This window comes from Haemaphysalis longicornis, unplaced genomic scaffold (genome assembly GCF_048455015.1).
Source record: "Haemaphysalis longicornis isolate Haplotype H1 unplaced genomic scaffold, Haemaphysalis longicornis Haplotype H1 scaffold_1, whole genome shotgun sequence".
Classification (NCBI taxonomy): Eukaryota; Metazoa; Arthropoda; class Arachnida; order Ixodida; family Ixodidae; genus Haemaphysalis; species Haemaphysalis longicornis.
In genome coordinates, this window is record NW_027526203.1 from 169100669 (window position 1) to 169121224 (window position 20556).

Here is a 20556-nt window from a genome sequence, read left to right on the forward strand (position 1 = left end):
CAGTGCATTTTATGTAAAAGCTTCTAGGGCCCAGCCTAAATGTGTTTCTCTCCGGGTTCCCAAGACGAAATCGCATGCTACATGTCCTCTCCGACTTCTACACTCGCTTTCCAATTTGCAGGGGACTACTTTTGCAACAATGGAAACTCTCCGGCTTTTTTGAGTGGTAAGACTGTCTTCATGAAGCGCCCACCCAGCTTTTGAAAGAGGGTAACCTATGATGATCATTGAGTAGGTGGACCAACGGCTAACTTATTCGAAACGAAGCCAAAAAAATCAATGAAAACGTCGACCACATTCTTCATGAAGAGTAGCTTTGCAAAGAAAGTTTTATGATAAAATGCTTTTCTGGAGCGCTCCTGTAGCGTTCCTCCTGAACGACATGTTGAGTCAGGCAAGATCACTTTCTTTGAAGCTCAAAACTGTTCAATGAACCGGCTTACAGGCGGACCCAAATTAAGCCATCTTGAACTTTCGTCCCTTCCCCCTTTCCCCGCCATTAGGTGCGCGTTGCAACGCCCTCTTGCAACGCCCTCTCCATCTCGAGCCCTCTGAGTTAGTCACGTGAACTCCTGCCAAGCTATCATCATCATCATCACCAGCCTACCTACACCCAATCAGGGCAAAGGCCTCTCCCATTAACCTCCAAATATCCCGGTCCTGTGCTAACTTGCCAAGCTTTATTGCAAAGCACATAGTAAAGCGTGAACCGCATGGCGCGTTTTTACACGCGATTCGTGCGCGTCGGCGTTGCGAGTGGGATATTTTCATGCCCGCATCGACGATATCGCGCCCGCGGACCCTACCTCGGTCAGAAACTGACGCGCGACGCGCGCGACAGTGGGAGGAGCTTGCCGACTTGCCCCAATAGGGAGGCGCGCGCCTCATGACGGAAGTTTCGAAGCGCTCGAGACAGCCGGCTGGCTCCGCTGGAGATGTTTAGGCTAGAGCCACTAAATAAGCTACGCTGGCTCTAGTTTAGGCTTAGCACCCCGGCAGTTATTTCATGGGTGCTTTCACTAGCGGTGCGGATAATTTTTCATAACACCGTTTTTGCCCACATGATTAGCTCATTTACTGCACAAGCAACTTCGTGTGTGCCTTCAGAGGCATTTTAAAGATCAGTTAGAAGCGGCCGCTCGAGTGCCCCGCGCCACTTCGCGACCGAAGCCGCCACTATGTTGCCGCGGCCGGCCGCGCGCAGCATGCGGGTGTTCCGCGAGAGCGTCAGCGCGACTGTGGTGTGCGCAGCGCGTTTTCGCGAGCAGAAAACACTCCAAGATTTCCCCCTCTTCAACGCTTGTGGCGTAAAGAGCACGCCATATCGCGGGAGTTAGGCGAAACCAAGCTTCGGCGCAAGATTGGCGAAGATTGCTTGAAATCAGAGTCCTTGTAGCAGGATGTAGCAGGATTTACCTCTCGGCGCAGTTAGGCGCAATTGGTGCGGCTATCACATCACTGCAGTTGTGGCTATCACGTACGCACGAACTAAAGGGTGCCTTTTTTTTTTTTTGCGTGTCGAGGTTAGAGGAAAGCAAGTGGTGCGCTCTGCACCAGATGGCCGATTTCATCCTTCCTTTTTTTCGTTTGCTACCCTAAAACGATGCCCCAGCTGCACCATTCGATCAGCAGACCCGCCGCAAAACTGCACTATAAACGGTTTTGTGCTTTGGGCAACCGCATTTTAAGCGGTATGCTTATGCATTGAGTTCTATGAGAGGCAAACCGGTAGTAACAAAAACCTGCATTATACCCGGTCCCGCACTATAATTGCGGTTACGTTATAAATGGTCTACACGTACTATATGATAATACCAAAGAAAGTGAGTCACTTTTGGAGGCTAAAGCTCACTGCATGAAAACAAGGACCTGTATGATTAAATATTCACTACAGGATGAGGCGTGTGTATGCTGTGGAGTCGCATAATGGAGGTATATGCAGAACACACAGGAATGGAATGCCAAAGCATCCGTCCAGCTCGAAATGAGGAGAAAGTCCACCTTCCTGAGGCGCTGTGTTTGACCATTGAGGAAAGCTGCAATTGGTCTGGAGTGGACTTTAGCAGAAACCAGAGAAGGGGCCGAACAAGGGCCATTGAAACTATAGTTATTGTTGGGACACAATGTAACAAAATGTGTGTTAAAGTATTAAAACCAGTATGCAGTTCTAGGTAACTTACACAGGTGAGGTAGTATATGCCATCACCCAAATTTAAAGGGAAGCCTTTAATAATCATTATTATCACTATCATCATCGTACAGGTTTGAAACGCAACACGGTCTTACACGGCAGTGAAAACGAGAACTGCCAAGCACAATTTTCTTGTGATATATGGACATCGACCTCTCCAAACTTTTTCTGGGATTTTTTAAAAATTCTGCTGCAGTTGCCTGCAATAGCAAGAAAGTGATTTTGTGGGATGCACGAGCCTGGATGTCAGTGTACTGGCCAGCCACTCTGTGTAAAAGCTTTTGGCTTATGAAACCAGTCACAAATACACAGGGTGTTTCATGTAACTTGGACTGAAGATTAAAAATAAGGGACGTGGAAGTTTTCAGCTACAAATAATAGTCATTTAAGAGGCTGTGAGCCGTCTCATGCTTTTTTTAGATCGATTAGTTGGAAAGCTAGTCAAGTAAAATTTTGCACTTTTACTATAGCGTCTTCGGTGAACACAAACCGGGGTTGCCCCCAAAACCGGCACGGTGCACAGTGCCCCACAGCGTTGCGCACCGACACAGAACGTTGATCGAGGACAAACTGAGCACTACAACCAAAGTGCATTCTTTTGGGCTATCAAAGAAACTCATAAAAACGCCAGATTGCAAGTGTCACACCATGCTGCTACAATCTTGCTTACTGGAAACCACTGATGATATATACACACAGCCTATATCCCTCACACATGCGTGTCTCCGTACTTCTACTAAACAGCCTTGCTACAAGCTGTTTCTCGTCTTGCGAAAACCATAGTAATGTAAGTGCCTGTTATACATGTTTCACCCCTCGGCTATGGCAGAACATGTAGGCCCTGAATGGTGTAGGCACTGCAGAGACTCCGTGATAATTCAGTTGAACAAAACAAAGATAAAACTGAAATTCCTCCTACTAGGCGGTCATTCAGCTTTCGTTGCAGTAAGCGAAATTCCTACATGGAACATAATGCTCTTTCACGTGCTCATTTGCAATCTCTGCAGTTTTAAGCACCCAATTTGAGCCCATTGCATTGCTGTCTGATGAATTTGCAAGCAACTCATCCTTGTCAGCAACAATATACACTCGTTCTCACCATAGGCGTGCGCAGAGTTCTCGATTAGGGGGGGCAAAGTCTTACCGCTGCCCCCCCCCCCCCCCCCCCCCGTACAGCAACTCCCGACCTCTTCCCACTGAAGGCCTAGCGGTCCGAACGCAGTGTAAAGAGGGATGGTTTTAAAATTTTTATTTCAATGCGATGGAATTGCACCACATAGAAAATATTTCTGAGCAGAAATTTTTACTTTAATGTGTTACATTGACAAAATATGGGCCAATTTGGCGCCCCCCTTCAGATGATTAGGGGGGGCGGCCGCCCCCCCTGCCCCCCCTGTGCGCACGCCTATGGTTCTCACCTTCGCAAGTGTGTGCCAATGCACGGCCGGTCTGGACACTTGCGTCCAGACTGGCAGTGGCCAGTGCACTGTAGCAGGCGGCGGAGGGAGTCGCTTTCTCGCGATGAATGTCGGGATTGCACTTTGCCGCTCCGTCGATTCTCGCGGTGGGTGCCTGAGCAACGCAAAACCACTCTGTGATGGTGTGCCCGGATTTGTCGAGGATGTCTGGTGCACAATGGTGCGGTTTATTGAGGATGCTGTAACATTTGAACCCATTGAAAATTTTCAGTTACAACGTTGCAGAATATTCAAAATTGTGCCATATGCTGAAGTAACTGTGAGAGTGCTTTGGGCTGCGAGGGACTTTATTGCGCCCAAGCGGACGATATAAAACTGTTTGTACGTAACAAAACTGCAGCTGGTATGTGCATGCTGACAACTGCAGGCAATCATGCAGGATGCAGCATGTCAATTTCCAGTGCGAGAGCATGCCAAGGCTTATGGTGCTTGAATGGTGCTCTCCAGCAGCCGGCAGCTTGGCTGGGAAATTTTCATGGACCTGTGGGATTGACAGTTTCTTTTGATGCTCTACAACTTGGAGTTAACAATTTCAGCTGGGTTCCCTCGTTCAGGATTACCTTAGCCAATGAAACTGTAAAAAAGCAGCAAGATTGTTGACGCCACCCTGAAAAATTATTACGAAGGCGCATCAAATGAAAACCATTAATGTGTAACAAAAAAGCGGGAGATGGCAGCAGAAGCCTGCAGTTGGCGGACATGTTCTCAACACTGTGCCAGATGTTCGCTACTAGGCAACATCATGCAGATTGTAGTTGACGGCAGTGGGTAGGTGCAGAAACCACAAAGAATCAGCAGCATTGCGTGATGGTCAAAGGCAGAAACTTTGAAATCGCTTGCTCGAGAAGTGTGAAGGATGCGTGGCAGAAAAGCTAACCTTAAAGCAAGGCCAACGATGTGCACTGATAGATACAAAGGATGACACAAGCTGCACTGTGTCCTTGGTGTGTTCACAACTAGCATGGTACCCTCCGTCAGGTGACCCCATGGAGTAGCGCAGAGAAATACACCGCCTTAACACTGCTGTGAATACACTGGCACAGTAGAAATGATACGTGCACTGAATTGCTACTTATGATTGATCGGGATGTCGTGTTGCGTATCACTTGGTCACAGTTAGGTGGCATGCTCGTCACTTCACCTGCACTGTGTGTGCAGTCTACTCTTGTTAATTCAGTGCTGCCAAGACCACTGCAATCTGGCTAAATTGATCGAAAAATGAAATTAACCGATTTCAAAACGCAGTGCCCCTGCTTTGTACCCTTGCAGCTCCCCAAAACACTTTTGAGTCAAGTGGCAAAATCAAATTAACAGAGGCTGAATAAGCAAGAGCCTGTTGCACCAACTTGTTTGCACATTTAGAGCAAAAAGCGTGCTAATTTTCCGGCTGCCCATTGTCAAATCACTTTTACCTTTTTTTTCAGCCGGCCTCGCCAGACAAGGCGACTCCTGCCAGAGATGACAGGGTAACAACACTTAAATTTTTCGCAAGATGGTGTCTTTTGTTTTTAATTTCTAACTTTCTTTTACTGTCCCATTATCAGGTCACTTTTATTTCTTTCTAATTTTAATGCCGTTTTAATTTGGTGTCTATAAGAGTAGGGAGAAATGACTGAACACATGCTACATGGACAACATAAAAATTGCGCTAGGCGGCCGTCAGATGGCGTTCCACCGTGCAAGTTGCAAAGGCAGTGGGAGGCTTTACAGGGCAATGTAGACAAGAACTACTGGGTGCAGTTTTCTAGCTTTTTCTGCACTTCATTCTCTGCTCTCAGTGTGTTAGGTCATAGTGCGCTTTTCAGCCTTTCTTTTGTTCTTCTTGGCTCTCCCTGTTTACATCTAACCCTCCATCTTCAACTCGATCTTCTTCGGTGCAATGCAGCTCTGGTGCCCTCATCTTCAGGCAATGCATTTATTCATCACGCTTCTTTCCCTCTTCTTCTTCTATATAATCGCCACTGTGATATTGAGCATTTAAGTGAGCCAAACAGCCAACCATTCCCATGCTCCGTACATATATGTACAAGGTAACGTCATCGTTGCAGACACAGCCGAGCGAATGTTAAATTTCGACATGTGTGTTATCGGCCAGAGTAGATAAGAGGATGCTTGTGTTTGTTCATAACCTGTCTTCTCTTTTTATTTTCTTCAAAAATGCAGGCACGAGGCATTTCAGAGTTGGGTTTTATCTTTGCAGCACAAAGTGCTCATTTGCATGCAGAAGTTATCTTTTCTTTCTTGTTGAATTAGTGCATGTTTGTTGGGACGTAGTCTACGAGCTGTGCCATAAAATTAATTGCCTATCTGTGCCCGTGGCAGGAAAGCTGAAAAGTGTAAACGGTGCCACAGATTGTCTGATGATAATGACTTCTGAGCACTTTTGAGAAATTCTGCTGCCCCTGTCTATAGTAGTGAGGTAGAAACGTTGAACTTCTTTACATTTGAACGTGCGCTGCGCTGAATAACCGCTTTAAAATTATCGAAATTTCCTGTCGCATACCACTCGGCCACAGTTAGGTGGCATGCTGGTCACTTCAGCTGCATTGCGTGTACAGTCTATTGCTGCTAATTCAACCCTACTGGTGTCAGGCTGAATTAATTTGAAAATGGGATGAACTGAATGCGAAATGCACAGGTTTGTGCCCTAGCGGTACCCTTGAACATGATTGAACAAGTGGCAAAACTGAATCAACGGAGGCTGAAATAGTGAGAGCCGACTGTAATTAGTACTACTTGTTTTGCACGTTGAGGGCAAAAGCCTGCAAGCTTTTTGCCTGTCCTATGGTCAGGTCACTTATCTTATGCCTTTTTTTTCTTTCTTTTTTTCCAGACTTCGCCGCCAGCACCGGTGGCTGCCGGCGTGACAGAGCAGGAGGTAACAGATTAAGTGTTGTTAGTGTTTCCTACAATGGTGTCTTCTTTTTCTTACATCTTTGATTTTACTGTCCTATTATCCGGTAACTAATTTCTTCCTTTCCTGCTTTCTTCCTTTCTCCTCTTTCTTTTTTCTCCCAGCCAGGGAGGCACAAAAGGTAATACTAGCTCTCTGAATTTTCTCATCATCTGCTTGAAAGAAAATGAAAGACGAGTGTGGCCTTTATTTTTTCATCACAGATGTCATTCACCGTGTCCAAAACATAGCTGCACATCCGTGAACTGAATTTTTCACTCCCACGTTTGGTAGCACATCTCCAGACCTTAGCCCGTTAGCTTGCACAAGTTTGCTACCGTTGAGTGTGGCCGCCTTTGCACTCTGGGATAAGAACTTCTCATGGGCCGTGCCCTTAATGGCTGCAACCTTGTTGTCAGCGTGTTCTGGCTCACCGTTCAGCATCACCAGTTCCATGAAGACAAAACAAGACTTTGGTTAATTCGAAAGATTGCCTCGTTAGAATCATACTGACACCACTTTTAATGTAAACTTCACTCAAATAAGCTTCATAATTAGGAAAAACTGCAATGGCCATGCGACTCACTAGCTCATTTCCCGCAACAGAACCTACAGCTCTGCGATTGTCGGAGGCCGGCAAAAGCAAATGCAAGTTATGCAGGGCTTATAATCTTCCTTCACGAGGTATTTTCGCTTAAATGTAAAGCATATATTCATTTTATAGAAGTAATAATGGTGGGGTAAGCATGGAAGCTACGAAAGTACACGTAAACATTGAAGTACCAGAGCGTTCTGTTGTTGGTACTGCGCACTCTTGGCTTGTCATAGCTGCACAGCAGTATGGCGCTTTCGGGTTGTCTGACACGACACAGGAAGATTAGCGTAAGCGACATTGTCTTACGTGATCCTGTTTGTCAAGTATACCCCATGTTTCACAACACGAGTACTTTCTACCGTAATAAAAACAAGCCAGGCGCAAATACGGTCAAAAACAAAGCGAAGGCGGGCAAATGTCAGCCACGGTATGGTAGCGCCATCTGGGAGGACTGATGGTAAACAAGGCTCTGTAGATCGCTGGATGCCTAGTGCTGCGTTTGTGTTCACTTCAAGGCCTGCTTTTCTGACGTCATTGCAGACGACCTCACGAAACACAGGATTTGGCGGGGGAATCAAAATTTTAACATAAATTGATTAATTTCTTAGTGAATAAACTATCGGTTGCTGCAGAACAAGCGCTGGGGGCAATATAAAACACCAAATCTTTCGAATAAAACAAACTTGTACTTTGTCTTCACGGCTCCTTTAAGAGCCGCTATCGCATTGTGCTTGGAAGGGGGCCTTGTGCATGGAAGCACGCTGCAGCCTACCCTAACACCTTTGTAGAAGCACCAATTTTGAGGACCTGTGCCTCTACAAGTGGTAGGGTGTTGTCATGTCAATTAGCTTGGCAGTGATCGGACACACGGAAACAAAACAGTTAATTCACGAGGACGATATTTACTCTACAAGACATTAAATTATTAGCTGCACACTGTGCCAGGATGTCCCTGATAAAATGTTTGCGCAGAGCCTGACCTGATATCTTGCACCCAGACATCTCTCACGTGATTAGTTGCTGTCAGTTGCGGCTCTGGTGGTGCTGATGATAGTCACGTCTGATGGGGCCCGGTCGTTACAAAATCAACTATCGCTGACAAAAGCCAGAGGTGCGCAGCCCCAGGTGCGTGCCAGAATCACCGTGGGTGCAAAGCCCAAGCGTTCCAGGCCAGCAGCTCAACTGGTTCTCGTTGCCTGGTCCTTAGTGCCGCCTGGAACTGCTGACGGTGTTGTGGGTTGCCACGGGGTCTCAGTCGAGGAACGCAGCCTGGATCTCGTTCTCCTGCCTGGCACTGCCCAGGGCCTGAGGAAACAGGATGCCATTTCAGGAGCGTCTCATCCTCCTCCCTCTCCTCATTCTGTTCATCTAAATGTTTACATACTTCATACTTCTTTGTTTGGAACACGCTCCTTTGGGGGTGTAGCTCATGACAACAGGAACTCTGCCTTCATGCTTATCTGGGTTTCTGAATGTTGTCGCTGGTAGTGCCCCTAAGGCACCACGACCTGAACGGATTTAGCAGAACCTTGTTCAGGAAGAATCAGAAAGTAGAGTTGTAGGTGTTGCACACAAGCAAGAGAAATGCAAACAAATTCATCACAGGATTCTCAGTAGGCATTGTTTCAAGGTTTTTCTGTGCATGTAGAAGAGTTGCCTTGCGATGCATAGGCCTGCAGTACGAAAGGCAGTGACAGTGCTGTGTTTCACAACTGCTGATCCTAGCTGCGGCTCTGATTTTATTTTCTTAATATTCCGCATGGAGTTTTGGGACCTATAGTGCATGCTGTAAAACATTTCCATCTGTGCCCTGTTTTATTTTTATTTGTTTTGCGTACATGTAAGCAACTCGTAGCTGTAGCTTCAGAATTTGTATCAGACAACTGTTATCTGGCGTGACGTTAGTCTTAGATGCAAACTAACTTGTGTCACGTTCAGAAGCGAGATGTGTGAGCAAATTAGATGGTCAATGTTGGTCAGACACAAGGCAAGGGCTACAAGAAACCTTTAACGTGTACCTTTAAGGGCCCCATGTCGCAGAAAAGCCGGCGTACTCGATGGCGTTGACCATGCGAGAAAAATCCCATAGTGCCACCTCGTAGGGCCCAATGTAGCTTGGGTCATTAGGCGTTGCTCAAAAAGATGGTGTGCGGGCAGGAGCATAAGGTAAGGCTTTGATCGCTTGGGGGTGCCACTAGGGGTGCGAGAACATCATGCCCCACAGCACGCATTCGCTCTTATACACTTGTAATGATTGGCCTGCCGTATATCCGTTCTGGGCTCTCTACAAAGTCTTCCTCATCTCCGTGTACGATAACGCGAACACCTTTCATGCTTAGAGTTGAAGCTTCAGCATCTTCTCTATATATTTTTTAAATGTATGATGAAGCACACTATATTAATCTAAAGGGCTTACTTATGGTATATGCTTGGCCTTCTACATTTTTGACGAACATTTATTAGTTGAACTTTCGTATTTGGGTTTAGGTTTTAGAGACACTTTCGAGATCATCACGGCTGATTGTATAATACGGTTTATATGTTGAGTTCGGGCACATTACCAGCTGGAATTCGCCTTTTTCAGCCAGTGTCTTTTCTGTTAGGAAATATGCCTAGCTGTGACCAGCGGAAAAGTAGGAAAAGTACCTAGGAAAAGTACAGTCCTAGTTGGAAACTGCTGAAAATCTGTGTCCAGCTAGCTCTCACTAGGAGACCAAGAATTTAGGGTACTACTGGTTAGCGAGCTTTGCAAGGCCTTCACAAAGCAAAACACCTTCAGAGTTGTGTATTTTTTTAGCACTCATCTCTTCAGTTTCATAAGGCAGCTAGCTATAAAGGAACTACTAAACCCTGCTAATGAGTTAAAGTTGGAGAGATGCCTAGCAGAAGAGAGCATTTGACATCAGGAAAAGGTTTTCTTATTTACTGAGGGGATGCAGACAGGTGGCAGGGGTGAACGTACAGAGTCATTTGCACTTCAAACTGGGCATGTCTACCAATGCCATCTGCCTGCGCCGTGAAAGAGTGCAAGGCTTTTTTCGTAAAGCAAAACAACTGGACCCCGGGTGCATTTTAGGCGGGCTTCTTTTCTCTGTTGGAGCATATCCTGAAGAAATTAAAAGGCTATTGGTGAGATCTTGGTTGTCAGGCTTGTCATTGTGTTTGCTAGGTTATTTTATTTTTGGCCCAGCAAGCGTGCCTTCAGACTTGTGCAATGCTAGCCCAATTTTTTTTCTTGTTTAGTTTTTTTGTTGGCTGCACACATATCTTCCCTAGGAAAAATACATGTGCAGCCAATAAGCATTGCAAGGCGATGACCTGGCCTCAAAAGGGGCTTCAAATGCATTCTTCCCGATAGGCCCTTAAAGGGCTACCCATGCAAGAAAGCCAATCTTATACCCGTCACATGACAAATCTAATGTCATTCAAGGTGAATGACATTATTGATTGATGATTGATTGTAGGGTTTAACGCGCCGACGCAACGCAGGCGATGAGGCGCGCCGTAGTGGAGGGCTCCGGATTAATTTTGACCACCTGGGGATCTTTAACTTGCGCCGAAATCTCAAACACATGGGCGTTTTTGCTTTTCGCCTCCATCAGAAAAGCGGCCGCCACGGCCGGGAATCGAACCCGCGACCTTGTTCGGTTTGGCCGTGCGGGTCTACACGGCGAAACGAATGTCATTTGATAGTGATAGCGGTGACAGTTAGTGAGCTCACAAAGCCGCAAAATTGTGTTTCAAGTGCATCTAGAATGTTTTCATACATAATATATTTTCAAAACATAAAGGATTATTATTTTTTAATAAAAAAGAAAATCACCGTCTTAGGTGACATCAGTAGACATCACAAGCGGAGACAAGTCTGCAAAAAATCCGTATTAGGTTGGTGTGTGCACTGGGGACGATTTTTTCTTTTTTGTTAGTACTTGTTTCTCTTTCTTTATTTGAAAAACAACATGAAGGGGGGAAATGTAAGTTTACTTGCAGTTTTTAGAAACAGTATTCTTTGGTTTATAACTGAACTTTCCACTGTAGTGACGCCCCACTGCTGTGGAGGCTACTCATTTGGTTTGCTGAATGAGCTCTCGAACATCAGTTGCCACTGAATGTCATTCGCCTCAAATGTCATTCGGTATTCTCATCTAGCGCCGAATTAATGACATTTAGAGCGAATGACATTTGCTCTAAATGTCATTATTAGATCTGCCGCGTGACAGTGGACAGTGGATCTGCACAGTGACCCTGCCCCGCTGTGTTTAGATGTGTTATGATAGTCTGTGCCTTGCAAGTCAGGAGCTTACAGTGCAACCACACAAATCATGTTGGAGCAGCTGCTTTTGGTGAACCAGCGCCAGTGTCAGCAAAGACTACCTGTTCTGTTCACACACACTGTTGCTTTCTCAGTAAGCATGCGGCCTCAATCTCCACAGCCTTCTAAAGCGAAGCTTCAGGAAAACCCGGCGCTCCTGTTTATGCAGAAAACTCCGGTGCAACGCCATGTGCATGCGCGAAAAAAATCGGGTAGGGCAGTAGTTCGAAGTAATGGGAGAGAGGAAGCGAAAAAGAGTATCTCTCGCAGCAGAGCACGTGCGCAGCGTGCTGTGTCGTTGTCAATTGAGCTGTGCTTTGCACAGTAACCATCTGCATGGAATGCATGGGTGCTTTTTTTTTTCTGTGTCTTGTTCTTCACGGCTTAGTGTAAACCGGTGGCCGGCCAGTCCAGCCGAGTGTACAAAAGACATGTCAGGATGCAGCGAACTCAAGCCGCAAAGTGCGTTTACTCAGGCACGCAAGCACGGAGCATGCCACTTATTTCTTGGGTGGCAGACTAAATAAAACATATTGTGTACGCTTATTTTTATTCAAACAGCTACTAAAATACGATGATTATGAGTTTCAATGGTGCAAGGCCAATGAGGGCAAACAGCACCAAAAGATGGTTGAATGAAAGTGGTGTAAAGGTGACTACTAAAATCGTTAAGTAAGAATAACAGTGGAGTGAAGTAACAGAAAATGGTTATGGCTGCTGTATAGGGCCAGTTTGTGATGATGCACGTATGAGCTGTAAAAATTTATTCTCTTAAAATGCGCCCTAAAAGGATCATGGGATCGTTGGATAAAAAGAATGATGGGTGGAGTGGGCTATGTTGTCAGTAGAGTTCTTAAAAGTGTATTTTGTTGTTTCGAGTGCTTTGCATTGAATTAAAATGTCAATTACGGGTAGGCACCCTCTGCACCTGGTACACAGAGGTCCTGAAGAACCAGTGAGCAGGTGGGTGTGTGTTATAGGCATGTGGCCTATCTGTAGCCTGGGTAAGGCTGCTTCGAAGAATAGGTATGTGGCCTATCTGTAGCCTGGGTAAGGCTGCTTCGAAGAATCTGTTTTGCTTGTCTTATGTATGTACTACCTATACGTTGTTTTATAGCACGTAGTTTGTTGTCTGCGTCTGCGTTTTGTGCCAGCGTTCCCTCAGTCTTCTACGTAAGAATGGCTTTAAGTCCTTGCAAGGGACGTGCGGGACATCTATATCCCCGCTTAGTGTGGCCACAGTGGCACTCTGGTCACACTTTTATTGCTCAGAACATCGCAGTGTCTAGGCGCTCAACACAATAATGGTCAATTTTTGGGCATAGGCAGGCATGGCCTTTATCAGTTTGTTCAGCAGCATGTTTTTGCTGGGTCGACATGAGTGCAAGGCCATGACAGCGCTTCGAGAGTCTGCAAAGATAATGGATTGTTGTCATTGTTTGTGCTATGAGTTTTACTGTTGTTAAAATGTCATGTTTATCAGCCGGAAAGATACTGGTGTTTCTGTTTAGTAGTGTCCTTGTGCCAGTAAAGTGGACTCCATGTTTAGCATACAACACAGAAGTGGTGGTCCTTGAGGCATCCATGTAAAAAATGGGGTAGGGATACTTGTGATGTAAGTGTAGGAAATGTAAAACCAATCCTCTTGGCACTTGCTTTTTGTTAATTTCTCTGAATGACATGTCGCAGGCAACAGGAGGCATATCCCAAGGCAGAACAAGATCATTTATATCAGTTTTGTAGATGTCATCAAACACAATTTTAAGCTCTTCTGCATGTGCCCTCACACATTGTGAGAAAGGCATAGAGAGTGATGAACAGCTTAAAAACAAGTTATCAGAAGATGGATGTCACTTTAAATGCGTACTGTAGAGCGGGATATGTATGCCAGTTCAAACACCACTGGTCACATTCAACGTACAGGCTCTTTATGGAAAGCACCAGATACGAGACGAAGCCCCAGATGCAGAACAGGGTCCAGCATTTTTACAGCTGTTTTTGTGGCTGACCCATATAAGTTGTTCACTCTTATTGTTCGACAGATATCCTCCGAAGCTGGTTAAGACATGAAGTAGAATTGTCTGCCTTGTAGAAGTGTTGGGACAGGACCCTAAGGATATTCATTACTTTTAAGCATTTGTGTGTAAGTAGTAGTAATTTTATGTGTAGAATGAATGTCAGTTTTCCGTCTAACATCACCTAAAAACTAGTGTTCCTTTTTAATGGGAATTGTGTCTGACATGTTGACAAACTAACTTGGTCAACCCCTCGTCAGAGCAGCGCGGACTGTGAGAGAGTGTGTCGCGCGCGCGCATTCCAAGAGCGGCCACGTCTGCTCACACCGGATGTTCCGAAGGTAGCTGGCGCGGGGGCAGATGTGCACGGAGAGACACGCTCTGAAAACCAACGGTGGATGCTTGCCCTTTCCTCCCTCCCTTTCTTGGGGGGCGAGAGGAAGGAAAAACTGGGGCAAAAGGACGGACACACAAGTCTCCCGCGCCTGCAAGAAAACACAAGTATTTCTTTGAGAATTTCTTTACCATTTTTATCTGCCCAGCTGGCCAGTTTTCTAATGCCACACTCTTTGAAGAAATTGGTTTTGCATGTTGTTCTCCAGTCTTAGCAGCATGTAGTATTCCACTCAACTTCACACTGCCTCGTTTGTGGTCAAAATGTGGTGCTTTACCCCCTTTGTTTATAAGCACTGTCATGCATGAATAGGTGTATTCATAGGTTTCAGCATCTGTGGTCAGGTCAAACAGGATTGAGCAAGGTTACACTCTTTCTCAGCAATGTTGATTCGTAACTGCTGAAATTCGCCTGAACTCCATGCTGTCACTGATTTGTAGCTGCTTTCTCTTGTATAATTTTGTTTGGTTTATATTTACGCTACAACCCATTTTTTGTGCAATGTCAACTATGTTCTGCTTGTACTCTTGTACTTGCTCATAGGAAGTTTCAATGCAGCCCATAGCTTGCCCCGGTATACAGGTGTAATTTAAAAGCATTTCTTCGTTTTTTAGAGGACACAGGCTTGTCTTAAAGATTGTAGAGACACCGTGTACCATTTTTTCACTCATCATTTGGTTAGTTTACCGGTTCAGTTTAGGCTTTATTACCGCCCGTGGTTTTGTTTTTGTAGTTACCTTTAGTTTACCGGTTCAGTTTAGGCTTTATTACCGCCAGTGGTTTTGTTTTTGTAGTTACCTTTAATACCCTTTCTTTCATAGGGTACCCAACCGGACTGTAACCTGGTTAACCTCCCTGCCTTTCATGCACTATATTATCCTTCCTTCCTTACTTGCACTTAGTAAGTATAATCTGATTCCGCTATTTCCGTACCGACTTCATACAAGTTTTCTGGTTATATGGCCACTAAGAACCGCCACAAAGTTCCCCGATATTGAGGGTTTTGTGTGTCTGGAATTCATTTAATAAATTGTGTTTGATATGCTAGGGATGCTGTTCCTGACTGGATAACACCATGCTGCTGTTTCTGACACGAGGAAAGCAGCTCTCCAAAGTGCCACGCTTTCACAGCCACTCAACTGTTGTTGTTCATATAAGTATCAACGTGCGACAAACAATCAGCTGCAAGCAGTTTGTAGCTCGCAGAGTGTGTGAAAGGTGTTCAAGCCGCTTGCTTTACTGTAAATAGTTTGCTTTCTGGCGGCTATTGAACAAAACTTCACCACTCTTAATTAGATAAGGTCAAGAGTGGTGAAGTTTAGTTTGTTTTCAAATACTAAATATTTCAAGAAAGACTGATTTCGGAGTAATTTTCTAGAGGATTTATTTGGAAGTGCAGAACACTAAAGAAAAAAACAAAAAACGGACAAGCAGTTGCATGGTTGTTTCCAAGGCTTTTGATATCCACAGACCGGAATGTAGAAGATTGCAGAGAACCAGAGAACATAAATTAATACAAGGTATTTTGCACTGTTCAGCGAAAAAAGCATGCCAGGATTCATAGCTAGCTCCTCTTTGCGACATCCAACATGTTGCCAAATTTCTAATACATAGTCCTAGCACTACACCTACCTGAGCAATGCACAACCAAGTCGCCCACCAGAAGCGCCAGTAATGCAGTAGACGCGCAGCAATCGTCCAGGTGCTTGGCACCAAATCTGGCACTGGGGAGATGGGCTCGGTGACACAGTTCAGATCACACTGTTGCACTTGACAGTGACGGCATCTTACTTGAAGGGTCTGTGCATAAACAAGGTCAATTCATTCCAGTTGGTTTGTGCCCCCACATGAATGATCAAGTGAATATGTACTATAACGAAAGGAGAATGCTAGCACACAGCTTCACCTTATAAATTACAATGAATGGGACCAGACGCATACGCAGTATCGAAGACTGGAATGCAGCAGAGAAGTACAGCAATAGTCTACTAAAACACTGGCACTGTCGCCAAATTCTTGCAATTTTACTAGTAAGAGCCGAGGTGGTGGTAGACACCGGCATTGCTGTAGTGGAGAATAAGCGAAGTGGCAGAGTTCTAGCAATGGCACCTGAATGATTTCGGTGACACTCGTCTCGTGATTTGCATTCACAAATGCAGGCTGTGATTTATATTGTCACGAGTGAAGTCGGGACGTGTGAGTATTAGCATTATAGGCAGTTTCCAGACCGACCTTTTTGGGGAGCCAACATAGAGGCACGGATGCCTTGGACCATTGTCCAAGGGTAGCGCTAGTTTCAATGCTGGGTTGCCAGGTGTGAAAGCCTGAAAAGTGGCAGTTTTCGTACTTGTGTGGAAAAAAAAAAAAGAATCGATTTTCGTGAAATTTTTTCCAGTCTGCCTTCAATAAATGGATATCCAGAAGCACATAAATGATTGCACTTAGAACAGTGTTTTGAGGGTGAATTGTTGGCTCACTGTCTGTCTGATAAAGGGAGCAGCAAGCATGGTGGCAATGTGCGAGTATGATTTGGCTCGCTACTGCAGAAATTCCTAAAGGTAATGTTCTAGCGGAAACAAAACTTTTTCTCCACAGTAATGCCAAGGCTGCGTATGCCATCTGCTGTACTTGCTAGTGTTTCAACTCCTTAGTACTCTCACGTGAATATTGCCGCAAACACTGCAAAAGAAAGCATGGAACAGTGTCCTGGTGTACAAGCCACAACGCTGGCTGCCATGCATGTAGGAAAGGCATCTAGGGACGTTCATCTTCAAGCTCCGTCCTTGACCCCTTGTGCACTGTCTGTTGAAAATTGCTGCCAGTGGGCAGAGTTGAGTTGATCGCTCCTGCCTTCCCTTCTGTTTTCTTGCAGCCACTGCCTCCTCGCAAGGAGTTGGAGCCAGGCGCGATCGCCCCACAGGATGAGGGCCCGTTGTCGGAGAACAGAAAGGTTTGTGCAAAGCTCCCTCTCGTTTGCTGCACACACCTCCAATAGCTGTTTCGCGATAGCCCACACACAGTCAGAAATTTGTCTTGCCAGAAGTCTGCTTCCATTTGCTCATCTCGCAAGTTCTTAACCACTTGTTGGGCTCACATTCTCTGTTCCGACTCCCTTGTGGATCTCCCCGGCTCAAACAATGCAAGGCGTACTGATACCTGTGAATGCACTGTCTTTTGTGCTTCCTTGTCCTCGTGTCGCACTCCCACAATCTCCACGTGCGCATCTTGCAGTCACTGGACCCAGCTAAGCGTCTTTCCCAGTATAGGAACAGGTAACACTTCCAAGTGCAGTATCTGATCGCTTTTCAAGCATCCTCTGCCAATGGACACCATTCTCAGTACCTGGACACAGTTGTCTCTTCCAGTGGTTTCGTTTTGCTGCTTCCGCATCAGACTTGACTGATCACTCTGGACAAACAAGTTGGCTTTTCTTGGACAAAAGTTGTGCAGCATGCTGCAAACAACACAGCTAATGGAGGCTGGAAGTTCGAAGAAAATGCCATTGTGTAAAGGACACCAGTCCACCCACAGTTGTGAAATGGTTCCCCCCATCACCTTGGTGCACGAAAATGACGTGCTTTATCACAACATTTCCTGCAAATTTGATAGGGACACCCAAAGTGCATGGGAAGAATTTGAACTGGCACTTGATTCGAGCCTAGGGAAGAAATTGTCACAAGTGTACAGGAAATCGTCAGTGGACATGTGACTTTCACAGCTAAAGCAGCCAAGCTCAGTCGAAAGGGGCCTATGGGAACAGGAAGGAAAAGATGATAATGCAGTGGTCGCTGGAATCTATGCAGGGTGCGGGCAGCATACAGGGTCGCAGGCACGTTGCAACAAGGAAGCTGCAGTGACCAACAGCTGGAGAAACAACTCGCAAAAGTGGCCAACGTTCCTTGCACGGCTACATACACTATTTACTGCCCGGCATGACAGCAGTAGAGGTGAAAAACACTTCTTGAGTCAACTAGGGACACAGTCAAGAAAGGAGTGCGACTAACAAAGCACCGGTCCCCAGTGGAGACTTACAGAAGACAAAGAGTGAATGGTGAAGACATCAACACTGTGTTGACCCTACTATGCCATACACGAACCCTTGGCAATACCCTTGGCAATACCTTGGCAATCAAGGCAATACCCCCCTGCAGAAAAGAATGTTGCGCATGCTAGGGTCTTGGGAGCTGTGCAATGGATTTGTGAACACTTCATAGCGCAGCCTCTCCAAGAAACAAGTTTACTACGTCTACAAGGTTGCCTACCCCAGCTCCGGAGTCGGCCTCCCGATGTTTGCCTCACTGTGCCCACACTGGGCAAGACACTGTTCATGCTAGCAGGTATGCTTTTGATATGTTATTGTATGACCTTTCTATATGCCTTTCTACCCGCAAAACGCAAGTGGAGGTTATTTCTTGCACAGGCATCCCACATGTGCCTGTGGCCTACTAACAAGTGTTTCCTTGGAGAGTAAATGTTTTCCCGAAGCCAAAAACTTGACATTAGATAAGCATGGTGTTGGCAGTGAAGAGAAGGGGGTCATGGCATGTCGGAAATCTAGCTAGCTATCAAAAAGCATTCAAAGCTTGATGTTAAAATGAATGCCTTGTAACATTGCAAGACGCGTGCAAGCAAAAGCAGCAGTGAAGAAGGGCATAACTGCTCTTTCAAGCATGCCACTGGGCCATGGCAGAAGCTGAAAATCAGTGTTTTCACATGTGTTGTACCATCAAAGCTGACAAGAAGTGATATCGTCATCACCTCCATCGTGACTTTGCACGCATGAAGACAATGCCCCTGTATAGACACTGAACGGGTGTCAGCGAAGGGGAGCTGCTGTCGATTTGAAGAACAAACATCGGCCACGACGAGCTGCAGACTAGCGAAGGGATTGTCACAAACTGGCTGTTCTCTGATAAAACGCAGCAAAATTCACGTATGACGGCATGAATGAGCATCTGCTGCACAGAACTGACATTCACATTCAAGTGCAGCTACTCGGAGCTCGAGTCAGGTCACAGATAAGTTCACTGGAGAAACCAAGAACCTGCCGCGAGAGCACTGGAGCAAAAAGGAGGGGGGAAGACGCCAGGCATACAACCCCAGCTTACAGCCGTCCAGCATGGGGAAATGTGAAACATGAAACGAAGCACCTTCAGGAATGCAGCACGCAGTGTGGACTCGGGGTGGCCACAAAAATACGGAGCAGAGGTTTGAGATTGTATAGGGGGCTTGGAAGGAAGGAAGCTGGTCTCCCAGTGGAAGCTGTGTGGGCCTAAAGAAAGGCGGGCCGATTTTGTAGCGGGGAAAAATTTTGATATTGTTTCCTTTTTCGGGAAGTTAGAGGAGACGAGACGAATCATTTACGTTGGATGGGGGCCCCGAAGGCTGACTACTGCAAAAGACCTACCCCCCCTCCAAGAAAGTCTTCACAGCAACTTATTGCGAGAATCGACAGTGTTTGGGCAGAGTGGCAGGGTCCCTAGCTTTCAAATGGGACAACTTCAGAATGTGTGGGTAAGCAGGGAAGCGAATTGAGGGCTCTAGTTCATTTCCATGACACATTTCACATCAGGAGTTAACGTAACTTTGAGAACATAATACCCTTACTGCTGTAGAAAATGACTTCAAGGAATGAAGTACAGATGCAAGGTGAAAAATTAAATTCACGGTTAACAGACGTGGTCATGGTGAAGTGTAGCCCATTCAGCCACTGGGGCTCTTCAATTTACAGTCTCGGACTCACCGCGGACTCCCAGAGAAGCAGTCCGGCATTCGATTTTCCCATGCATCCCTATGACTTCGGGGAATCCTCGGACTACCCACGGCGAGTCCGAGACTAAATCGAAGAGCCCCACTGATTTTCAAGTGCCATGTATTGCTTTCTTCAGATATCTGTTTTAGGGGGCTCAACTAGCTTCTACACTGCTCTTTAGTGGATAAAAACAGTGTTCATTGGGATTTTACTTTTAGAATAAGCCTAAACAAAATACGGCAATGCATTTTTATTGCTATGTGTGTTTGTTTACAGGATGTTCATTTGTGGGAATTTTGTGAAAGTCGACAATAAACGTTCATTTTTTTCATTGGACCCTAAAATGACAAGAACCCTAGCTTTTTTCTGCGAATTCCACAACAAAGCCATTATAAAAAGTTACTCTTGCACACCAATGAGCTGCACACAGAATGTTGAGCATATCCAGATCTGTTAGGCTTTGGAGAATTTGAATTAGACGAGCTAAATGCTTTGTAAGAGTGGCAATCTGAAGAAGAGGGCTTTTGGACCATGCTTTAAAATTATTTCCTTAAGACAAATATGGAGGGCCCAATTTTAGAAAATACGGAAGGATAGTTATTGAATATAAATATATGTTTAATAAACAAAAAAAAGATTGAAAAATTTACCCAGTTTAGTTTTTATGTCTGAGGGGTCACTGAATGTGCCGCATTAGGCAAACCAAAAGTAGTGCTGCCCAATCCTGGGGCAATTTTTCTTGCAAAACAGGCAAGGTTTTGAACTAAATAAATTTCACTGTGGGGACGCTGTTTGCCATATTGTACCATTGTACCACTTTAGCTGACCTTGTGAACAACACAGCCTGTCATTTGCAATACACCTCTAGAATTTATATTTCCCATGTTTGTCCGCATACCTCATGGGAGAACTACGAAGTGAAACAG

The 20556-nt window shown here is 45.5% G+C and overlaps 1 protein-coding gene across 1 annotated transcript in view; it reads left to right on the forward strand.

The window, feature by feature from the left end:
- The window catches only part of LOC144139273 (uncharacterized), a 43032-nt gene that overhangs the window by 14262 nt on the left and 8214 nt on the right, over positions 1–20556 (forward strand). Inside the window, exons 3-5 of the mRNA XM_077671679.1 lie at positions 5094–5135; positions 6503–6547; positions 16751–16828. Coding sequence (XP_077527805.1) covers positions 5094–5135; positions 6503–6547; positions 16751–16828 — 165 coding nt within the window. The remainder of the gene's footprint in view (positions 1–5093; positions 5136–6502; positions 6548–16750; positions 16829–20556) is intronic.